The 12,267-nt window shown below is 31.1% G+C and overlaps 1 protein-coding gene across 1 annotated transcript; it reads left to right on the forward strand.

Annotated features, from left to right (window-relative positions):
* The first annotated feature begins 5,014 nt into the window (after positions 1-5,014).
* LOC123670243 lies at positions 5,015-11,372 on the forward strand. The gene is made up of 5 exons (XM_045603753.1): positions 5,015-5,138; positions 5,219-5,668; positions 5,752-5,808; positions 10,110-10,231; positions 11,104-11,372. Exons 1-5 carry the CDS (start codon positions 5,015-5,017, stop codon positions 11,365-11,367), a joined length of 1,017 nt encoding a protein of 338 aa, XP_045459709.1. The 3' UTR covers positions 11,368-11,372.
* The last annotated feature ends 895 nt before the right edge of the window (positions 11,373-12,267 follow it).

A 12,267-nucleotide genomic window follows, 5' to 3' on the forward strand; every position in this document is an offset into this window, starting at 1 on the left:
CTGTCTTGAACTTCAACGCATGTGAATTCAACTTTCGACTCGGACTAAGACATCGGGACAAAATTATATTTAAAAAAAAATATTTCACAGCAAGCAATCTTTGCTTTGTTTATTGTACAAGGATAACGCATTCCTTTTCTATGTAGCCCAGCAGTAAATGTCTTTGTAGTAATAGTCCTTGCAGTCCGAGCAGGTAATGTTTCTTTATTGTTTTCTGTTATTTTTTTTTTAATATGTATGGAACTTTGGAATTTACACACACAACTATGGAAGCCCGTCACAAATAACAATACTTACAATTAGTAAGAATTTCACAAAAAGTTTAGTTTAAGTCGGTATTTGCTGTTACTACTTATTTTGGTATTTTAACGTATATACTGCCAAGATTAACAAACTTTTTTAGATTGAAAATAAATAATTAGTTTATCTTAGCATGTCATACCTTTTAACGGGTACTTAATTCATTTTAACAAACAATAGAATGAAAGTATCTATACTACTAGGTACCTACTACTATACTTAAGGTGGCAAAGTGCGCCTAGCGGGCAAATGCACCTACCACGAATATCTCGAAAACTACCGATTGGATACTAGAATTGACACCTTATATCGATGCTACAAACTAAATCATATTTCTTGGTGAAAGTCACAGATGGCTCTGGTCTGAGTTTGAGATACGCGCCATCTTATTTTCACTCATGTTCAAAGTGGTGAGGAGAGATGACTATGGGGTGATCATCTTCGTATAAATCTCAAGAAATCGAGTTTTTACCGATATACGAGTGAGGTAAGTGCACAATTTAATTATTTTGCTTTATGATTCTGACTTTTATTACTCCTATCTAGTAAAATTTATATATTTTTTGCAAATTAAATATTCTAAACTCAAATTTATATAGTTGGGGAAGCGCCTCATACTGACTTTTTTTATGGCGCACTTCGCCGCAATCCAGAGGTTACAAACTTTTTAAAATGTGTGTCTTTGTTAAGTATTTATGTAACTTGCAATGTTTGTTTGCTTGTTTGTATGGTCGGGTCAAATCTTGCAAATGAATTTTAAAGCAGTTATCTTAAACCGATATAGATGTAATTTGCATATACGTTTAAAAAAGATGGCGGCTTATAAACAAGTACCCCCTCAAAACTCTCCGATGGCATTAACTAAATTGTGCCTGAACAAAATCAACTTTTCATTGAATTTAAACAAAATTCCAATCAAAACTTCAACAAGCAACATAGACTCAATAACCACTGAAAAAATACCGTTTGAAGATTTATTTCTGGAAACTATAAAACAAATTCCGACTACTGGTGTCAAATAAAAAAAAAACAAGTGAAGATTTCTGGAAGCGCTGAAGTAATAACTCATGAAGATGTTATAGCAAGACTGAAAAAAAAGGAAGATGACAAACTTAACAAAGAAATAAAAATGGAATGAAAACTCAAATGTTCTTACTTATTTTTAAAACTTACAAATATTTTAATAGTTTTATAATATTTTTATCTAATATTAGTTAGTTAAACTGACTGAAATAGGTACCTATATAGAATTACTGAATTTTGTTATATGTACCAAAGCTCAAGTGCCATTTCCAAAACATAACGTAAGCTAATTAGATATTCGCTTATTGTTTGTCAATACTTATTTCACTCGATCTCTTTCACTTTTGTTAAGTTGTAAGTGTAACAAGCCTTGCTTGATTAATGTTTTTGAATAATTACAACTAATATTATATTTTTAGAAGATGTTTCTCATTGATTTTCTTTTCGTTACCTACTTTTGTTAAGAATTTATAATAAATATTACACTTAATAATTAATTTCAATGACTAACTTCTTATTTCAGTCCCATTATAATACCAAATAAGTAGTTCCATACCATGGTATTCCCATCGTAAATAAAAGAAAAAATATATTTGACATTCGATTATTAATATTTAGAAAAAAGGTTTATAGCCTCTGACTTAAGATTGTATGGCGCACTTACCCAAAATTTGGTTTTGAATACACAGATTCCTCTAGAATGTGGCTATGAAAAAAAATTAAATGTCATTCGTTTTGTTGCTTGTTTTCTTATAATAATATATAAGGCTGTTTTTATTCTAAATGCTCCATGACTTAAACACAAGTAATATTGCACCAAAGTCAACTATGAAAAAAGTATGGCGCACTTTGCCCCCGTCACCTTATTACACAGAGAAAATTTTAACGGAAAATATGGTGCAGCCAAAATCCTGCAACCACGAGCGCGAGGCAGCGAGCGGAAATCTAGTCAGTGTATAAATGCATTATTATTAAATAAGTAAACGAAACTATTATCTTCAACATTTAAACGCTCAGATTAATAAACAAAACAAACTTTTGTTTATTAATCTGAGTTTAAACGGTTACATTTCCGGTTTACTGAATGCTAAATTTTTGTAAGATATGTAGTACTCGATAACATGCTTACTAATATATTTTTAAGTATACTCAAGTTAGAACATAAATATCTGAAGGATCGTTGTATAGTACCTACAATAGTACTTTGTTGTTCCAAATAGTTTTGTACGGTATGTCGTACATAAAACTCATTTATTACATTTTCATTGTTTTAAAACTTATTACACAGAATGGGACAGACTTTATCAATGCGAGTAACCTAAAACAACGTAAATATCGCTCTATTTACAGTGACATGTATACTTATGTAATACCTAGTATTATTATGTTCGATAAGAACATCCTACTATGGATTTGCAACTATGTAAGTATTAAAAAACGGACATTCATATAATTATGATAACTTAATAACAAACGCTTTTTACCTTATAATATACAAATTACTTAAAAATCTTACAAGCTCTACCTGACTTTAAACAAAAAAAAAAAATCTAAAATCCTTCCCAGATACGAACTAACGTTAAGTTACCTGGACTTTAGGATCAAGGTTTCTCTGGCGCCTATTTTTTGTCCCTACTGAATCAAGTTTATTTATAATATGTAAGTTGAGACAGAGAGAGACGATATAAATAGTAACGGAAATATAAAATAGAAAATGTCTACAGGAGCGCAGCCAAACGTTTACAGAGGATGCAGATCTAATATTAGTATCTATAAGGTTTTCTACGCACATGTCAAGCATTGAAATTCTTACATCTTAGCGACTAGCCCACTGCAAAATGCAAAAACATTCCGCGTGGAGCGCGCTCACGAATAGCCCAGCTATATTTGTCCACATGGGCTTAGAATTCAGATAAGGCTTTGTTTACAGTAACCAAATTCATTATCATGACATTTCCTTTAACAAACGCTATAACCTACTTTGTGTTGAAGTACAATTATGACCTTTTGACGTTTTTAATTCTCTTAACCTATTATAATGGATTGCAAATTATCCGTTTTAAAATAAAAGGTTATCATATAAATATATTTGTAAAACAATCATAATACATTTTAAAAACCCACGTTATATTACCTAATGGTTTATACAAATTAAGTTTCTAATCGAAACAAAGATACGTGCCATATCAATATCAAACTAGATAAATAAGATCTCTTTTACATCATATTTTAATTTTGAAATTTAATCAGAAACATTACATCACAAGTGATCAATCTTAATATTCCTAGAAGGATTAACGTTTATTATGTTAGTAGTATCCTCGAAACAGGTTTAGAGCATATGGAAAAAGATTGAGATTGTAAAAGTGTCTTTACCAGACATGCTATGGTAGCAGCTGGTGCATACCACACATACAGCTTTATAAATCTTAACGATTATTATTATTATTATTATACTAACAATAAATTACCTTAATAATAATTTTAAAAATACGTAACGTTTCTTTTATTTTTATCACAAATATATTCTGCTGATTAACATATAAAATTCCCAAAAATATTTTCACACTTCACGCCACAGAAATCTAAATAGGTAATAAGTATGTAAGTTGTAAGTAAGTTGACTTATTATTTAGATTTCTGTGCTTCACGGCAATGTGGTATTGCTATGAATCAAACTATATACCTAGTTATAAATATTTGAATATAAGTATTTCCTATTGTTTAAATTTTATTTTTTTTTTATTTCATCAGTAGTAATAAGTAGTTACCTACTTTTAATCTCAAGTAATTCTAAAATTTATAATATTATGTAGGTAGGTGTCGTATAACGTATTTCGCCACATATTCCCCACACAGATATTTTGATATTCACGAGTTATGTAGTATAAAATCTTCTAGTTAACAGTTTTTATTATTTCAATTTGTACAGGATAAAAATAAGCAAACCTTAGTTACACGATAAGTTTGAGTAAAAAAGTAAGAATTAATAATTTAATTGCAAATACATTTATAAAAAAAATACAAATTTATCTCAATAATTAATTGCTTATAATTACAATTAATTAATGACTAATATCTTAAACAATGGACGATCCAACTATACGTCAATTACAAAATATTTGCTGAAAGAGCAATTTCAGTGGTTTCAGAAAAAAGGAACTATTATAAGTACGATACGGCGAACCTTCGTCGTAAAACCTTCGAGTACCCAGCGCAAAACAGTCGCGAACGCGCCTCTCTTGTCGGTCGGCCTACATTCCGTTCCCATCGCGCTTGCGCTTGTCTCGGAGCAGTTCGAATTTGGCGCGTCGACAGTAGCGGTCAAGCCGCGCTCGCGCTCCAATGCCAGCTGACGCCCGAACGGACGTATTAAAAGTTTTGCTCGTGTTATTTACTTTTCTGTTTGTTTTGGTGCGGTAAATAGACTTGTTTTTAGTGGATAAAGAAAAAATCTTTAAATGTAGACGTTTTAAGTGAAATGATACTATATTTATGAATTAAAGTTAATGTTATTTTAATATTAATGCGTAAGTGTTGAATTTTTTTGTTATCAACTCGCGGTTATCGTGCAGACCGTGCGAACTTTTAAGCTTTACTTCCTTTGTTTAGGGACGGTGACGCCTACGCTGATGATTGTGTGAATGGAGTGTAGTATACTAGAGTAGTACGCGTAATCAAAATATTTACGATGGATATCGAAAGAAAAGTAAATCTTGGTGAAGGAGTCCCTTTAAACTCTTCAGGACCTAATATTTTTTTGAACACGAATAAAAATAAAGTAAACGACGGCACTGTTATTCATCTGAATACAGGTGATTTTCAGGTCCAAAAATTATCGCTATAGGTACATAAAATAGAAACTTAAAATTATCATCTTTTTTTATTATTTTAGAAAAGCCGTCGGACGTAGGTTTTCACTTCAACACGACCTTCTCGATCGCATCTTCAATGAAACTAAAGTTTATATTTGTTCTAAACTTTATACTTAGTGTCATATCTTTATTATTATGCTGCTCAATTGCGTTTTACTACTGGAACGAATCTACATCGATGAAAAGACAGCTAGACAGCTTAAAAGAACAGTTTCTCGTTCAAAATCTAAAAGAGGGAGAGCTGCTCAAAGCTGTTCAGAGCCCATTGATATCAAAGTTAAGACCAATTCAGATGAAGGGACATGAGGCCCGTGAGGGTCGTATGGACTTCGAGAATAGCGAATTATCGTCAAACGCAAGGAGATACTATGTTGAGAACCTTGGTGAAGATATGTTACTTGTAGACTCTAGTAAAAAGAACCCTAGTCATGATAAACTTCCTACATATGATTTAGCAATGTTCAAAAAAGGTAAGAAAAACCTGTCTAAATTAATGTCCCGTTATAATTGTAGAGTTTTTAAACATAATTTAATTTTTAATTAAATTTTTCAGAACCTTTAATCGCACATTTTAATGGAGCTATGAGAGAAAAATACATGGGTACTCAATGTAAGTAAAAATTACTACGTTTCTTAAGTAAGTAAAAATTACTATCTTTCTTTTTAACTGACTTACAAAAAAGGAGGAGGTTCTCAATATGACTGTATTTTTTTAATGTATGTTATAACCTAAGAACTTTTTACTGGGTGTACCGATTTTGATGATTCTGATTTAATCGAAAGCTGAGGCTAAGATCTAATAAATACTTTTTATTAATTAAAAAATTTTCTTAATTATAAATTTAAATTAACTACAAACAAAATAAACACCTGTTATATGCATTATCACAAACAATTATGGTATATAATATCCTTTGTTTAGAAAAAAAAACTCAAGTTCTAATACAAACAAATCAGTACAACAAACCAAGAATGTTGATTAAAATGTTAATTTATACCACAGTATGAGTGTATGCTGCCTTTACAATATTTGCAATGTGTGTTTATTACGCATGAATCAACTGTTTTTATGTACTCAACTGCTGTATTACAATGATATAGAGTATATTGTTGTAACAAATTAGGAGCTGTTAAGTACAGTCACATAGTAAAGTACCTAGCATATGTATGTACCTAGCATATGCATGTTATAATTAACAGTTGATCTCTAGCAACAATTAAACAACCAGACGTAGCTATGTGATTCCTTTTTTACATTCCATCCCATTAATTGGCAAGTGCAGTCATGCCAATAAAAATATGCATAGAATATCCTTAATGGATGAAATGATCAAACAGGCAACTAGCTTCACATTGTCATTCATGGCATACATTTAACACATTAGTAGCATTTTAAGAGAGTTTATCTGGAAGTAGCCATTACAACATATTTTTTTATTAGTTACAAGACTTTTCAGTAAAGCAGTTATTTTAGAAAAATGAATTGAAAAATTCAAAACATTATCTCTAAATGTATTAAATATTTAATAAAAATAAAACAAAATTACATTTTTTTTTTGTCCATAATATACTATATATATTTAATTCTCTACTCTGAAAGAATAAAGTTTTAATATTAGACCATTTTGGATAAATGACGACTAATCCTATTTAAAAACAGGTCAGATAAAAATTACATTTTGTTATGTCAACATCTAAATTTTGATACAATTATATTTGGAGGTCAGAGAATCACGATAAGAGCTCATTTTAATTTAGATATATCTGTACGCTTAATATATTTGTACATTTATACTACATTTGTACATATGTAGCGAAATTGCACAAAGCACTTACTGGAAAATAATCACCACTTGTAAATAACAAAGGCACTTTAAAAGCATTGCCTAAACCCTTCAATTATAATTATAGTTTACTAGCTGACCCAGCCACGCGTGACGGTGGCTCAGTAATTATAATTTATTAAAATGTATGTAAATTCTATATTCAAAGTCAAACACGCCATCTATAATCTAGAAAAAGGAATACGGCGCCATCTACCGGATATCTGTGAAACTTAGATACCAAACCGCCATCTATAAGAATTTTATAGAACTAACCGATAAATACACTAAAGTCGTATAATAAACAATTAATTTGCAATAACAAATATTGAGATCAATAATTGATATAAAAACTACCCTATCTCCCAAGTTGGACCAAATTACGATGCTTACAAAATTTTATAAAAATTGGTTCAGTAGATTCGGAGTTTAACTCTAACATACACCGTGACGTGAAATTTATATATATATATATATATCAGTCAGTCAGTTCAGCCTATTGAAGTCGCTTCGCGCCGGACATCCCGGTTTTCCGCAATCCTCATCCAGCCTACACCGGCAATTTTACGTAAATCGTCGGTCCAACGAGCCGGAGGACGTCCCACAGGAGGAGGAAACCCCAAGCATAGCCCGTTCCATTGCACGTTAAGCGACTTTAAACTTGTGGACCAATCCCTTCGTCAGTGTCCACGTTAAGCTATATATTAAGCTTTGCGGATTTACGCACACACACACACATCTTCTTAATATATATAAATCTCGTGTCACAATGTTTGCCCTCAATGGACTCCTAAACCACTTAACCGATTATAATAAAATTCGCACACCATGTGCAGTTCGATCCAACTTAAAAGATAGGCTATATTTTATTTTGATATATTATGTTATTATTATATTTCAGAAAAAAATATGGTGATACGAAGTTCGCCAGGTCAGCTAGTATATATATATAGACTACGGATTAAATGTTGGCGAAAACAATATTGAAAATACGCAACTGACGACTAAGTCTAGTGAACTGCCTATTGTAACGAAAGTAGGCTAATTAGGAGAATTTAGGACTTAAATTAATTTTCTATATACGAATTCTTCCGAAATAATAATTTCGGAAATTTTTTCGGATTCATAGGAGTAATAGTAATTTATTTTGTGAAAGAGGTTAGATTTAAAGTTTACAAGTATTTGGCACAATTCAAATAATTGTAAAATACAATAATAAAATACAAAAATTTTCCGCACGAAGCGGGAAACTAAAAACTGTCGATGTTTCCGAATTTAGTTATTTTCGAATATGTTATACCTATGCTGTGTAGTTGCGGCATTAAAGAATACAGCCACCCCCTCTCTTCCCGTGGGTGTCGTAAAAGGCGACTAAGAGACAACACAGTTCCACTATCTAATTGGAACTTAAAAAGCCGACCGATGGCGGGATAACCATCAACTACTGGCTTTGAAATACACAGGCCGAAGACGGGCAGCTGCCTCTTCGGTGCGACAAAGCCCTGCGGTCACCAATCCGCCTGCCCAGCGTGGTGACCGCACGTGAGTTCACGCCATTTTTGGCTCGAACTTGTGGAGGCCTATGTCCAGTAGTGGACTGCGAAAGGCTGATGTGATATACCTATATATTGCTGCAATCTATATTTGTTATATTATAATAGTATATGGTTTAATTAAAGAGTTATTAGTCATTAGTGTCAAGTAACCAACAGGTAAGCCCCTTATATTATATGGCTCAAGTCTGTCTCAAATAAATTGTTATAATTACTTGAACCTTTCCTTCTCAAAATTAACAAAATTTGGATTAATGCACGCTAATAACTTTTTATTACAATTTGCAGAGATTTAAACGATATTATGCAAAAAAAATATATTAAATAGAACAATGTAAATTATAATATTAATTATCTAAGTACTAGAGTCATCTATCTATCTAATACTATTAAGCGAGCAATTATTATTATTATATATACGACAGCGAATCATTTTAACTCTCTTCTACTACTAATCCTTCACGATTGAGCTCGGTAGCTCAGCTCGGTATTTTTAGTAACCAGTACTAATTAGTCACCCAGGTACTAATTAGTAAAAACAAAACCATTTAAAATTTAATAATACTAATAATAATAAAAAATCAATATAAATTTTGACAAGATGTTATATCTATACAAATAAATAAAATTGAAGTGTCTGTTTGAAATATTAAAATAACCGCTTTTTACAAAATGCATATATGTATCCACAACCAAAATAACATTTTTTTTTTAATTTTTGTCTGTCTGTCTGTTTGTTCCGGCTTATTTGTGAAACGGCTGGACTGATTTTAATGGGACTTTCACTGGCCGATAGCTGATATAGTAAGGAGTAACTTACGCTACTTTTATTTTAGAAATTAATTTATTTTATAACTGCAAACTGAGCAATAACTTTTTTGTTAAATTCCACGCAGACGAAGTCGCGGGCACAGCTAATTACAAATACAATTTAATTATGCAAAAAAAATCCTAGCTAGATGATTATTATTATTATTAATTTACAAAATGAATATAAAATTGTGTTCCTCTTGTATTTTTATACCCGATTTTTATGTTTTAACTTGATACGCTTTCTCATACACAGACCGACAGACGACAGTTTTGTTATTATTATCTACCGTTAAATCAAATGTGAGCTTCCTTGACTAGACGACGTTATCGCGCCAATATTTTTTACATAAACAGTCCATTATATACATATACAGCACAGCGTATAGCCGAAACTACCGGATGTGCACAAATGAAATTCGAACCATTATTTTTTTTATGACTACCACAGTAGTCGAGTAACGGAGACGACTAAAAAAAAGTTATATGTATTTAAATACATTGACACATCTGTTCATAGAGAAACCGAATAGAGCTCGAGACTACTCGAGTCGTATAGTTCAATAATACAGAATATCCAAGTGTATTACATAAATTTCATTATAACTGCTATACTATTTGCAAACTATGACGTTAATATTTGTATTACCTATTCATTTAAAGTTTTTCCTAAGGAAACATAAATTCCATTTCTTTATATACTAATTAATGAATAACCTTTTCAGCATTAATCGGGCCATGGGTCCGGGACGTTGAAGTCTCTTCGAAGAGCAGCGAGTTACAGATAGAACTAAACACTAATTATTTTACTATCAAAGAAAGTGGCGTATATTTAGTTTATGCTCAGGTATGTATCATTACTTGTATCTAAGTTTATTAACTTCTAATACTAACACTATAACAAATAAATAATTTTACTTGGTCTGGTAAACTCAATATTAGCGAATTAAGATATACAAACAAAATATCATAACATAATCAGTTGCATACGATTATAAATAAAGTTGTTTTTAAAATCAAATCCATATAAAAATTTTTGCTTATCTCTTAACGTTTTTCAGTTTATCTTATCATGTGTAACACTTACTATTTAAGTACTAAGTCTCTCTAAAGGTATATGTTGCTTTTAATACATGGATACATACCTCTTCAGTATAATTCAGTATATATATATTCAGTATAATAGATCATAAAAACAAGAAAATATTTTTTATAAATTATCTATACATATAATAAAATGGTAGGAAAGTCAAAACTGTACATTGAATATTTTTTTAAAAGAATACTTGGGGTATGATCTACAATCATTACCGAAGCCAAAAATATAGTTTTTATAATTTTTGTCTGTTTGTCTGTTTGTCTGTATGTCCGGGATAAACTCAAAAAGTACTGCATGGATTTACTTCAAATTTAGCACGAACATTATTATGAAGTCGGGTCAACATATAGGCTACATATTATCATGCTATCACCTACGGGAAACGAGCAGTGATCCTTTAGTTCTTCAACGCATTCTGTAACAACGTGTAATCTAACGACGCATATTTGAATGTTGTTGTTATTATGTTAATAACCATGTCATAAGCTAGCTTCACACTATAAATAAAGACATTCTGTAGTATATTTAGTATCAGCATTGCACCCGTGCGAAGCCGGCGCGGGTCGTTAGTATTATGATAAAATAACTTTATTAAACAACTAAAATTTTTTTTATTCCAGATAGTGTATTTAACGCATACACCAAATTGTTATTTTATATGGGCGCGACAACCATCAGGTGAACCTCGTTTGGTCACAACATGTGCAACTGGGGATGACTCGAGCACTCGGCCTCTAGACAAGTCTCAAATCTCTTGCTCAGTCCAAACTGTTACCCGACTATACAAAGGAGACACGGTAAATATTGCTCAAAGAGAACAAAACCGAACGCTATGGCTTCGACCGGGTTATACTTACTTTGGTTTTATTAAACTTAGTTCCTAATATGGCTGTGATAGTAGTAATGAAATTTAAGATAAGCCCCACATACCAAGGGATATGCAATGGACTTTTATGTATAAGTGGCTTTATATGAATAAAAAGTTGGTAAATGTGGGGCATTCGGCTAAACAAGCTGTAACTGTGCCTTAATGACCATTCCGGTGATATGAATGATAATATGAGATAAATATTCTAAGAGTGTTGTACAGTATGTGATTTATGTGTGCCATGTGTTGTACATAGCTGTTGATAATACATCACACTTAGTAATAGGATCCAGAATGAGGTGCTAATATTAGTATTACACTTGAGATGTAATAAAAATATCTATAACAAAATAAAACTGGCACACTTTTTCTAAAGAAATTATTGTATTACTCATTCAATTTATTTGCTTAGTGTTTATAATCTAATGATATGTTATCGATTTAAGCTGCCATAGAGATAATGTCAATTCAAAGATACTGAATAATAATGACAATACACACCAGTTATAGGTAGCTCATTAAAAAATGCTTCTATCTTGTACGAGACATATGAATATGGTTAGATTTAGTGGCTTTATTGACCTTCTATTAGTTAAAAAATCCCACGTTGTATACCAAAATTGTTAAGTTTGACTAAAATTTATATTGTACTCATCTTTTTTGGTATAAGGATATTATAAAAATTTGTGCTAAATAAAAGTACTGATTAAGAATCTTATCTCTACTTAATTTTGCTCAATAAAGCATTTTTCTACTTTTTAAGTAATTATTAGCAGTAATGAATAGTTATATTCATTTATAGAAACTGCTCAAGTAGCAGTTATTTTTTTTTCTTTTTTTCTCGATGTAATGCGTATAATGTTTTTATAATTTGGTGTATTTTTTATACTAAATGTATCACATAAGGTGTAGTAAG

The sequence above is a fragment of the Melitaea cinxia genome, chromosome 1 (genome assembly GCF_905220565.1).
Source record: "Melitaea cinxia chromosome 1, ilMelCinx1.1, whole genome shotgun sequence".
Taxonomy (NCBI): domain Eukaryota; kingdom Metazoa; phylum Arthropoda; class Insecta; order Lepidoptera; family Nymphalidae; genus Melitaea; species Melitaea cinxia.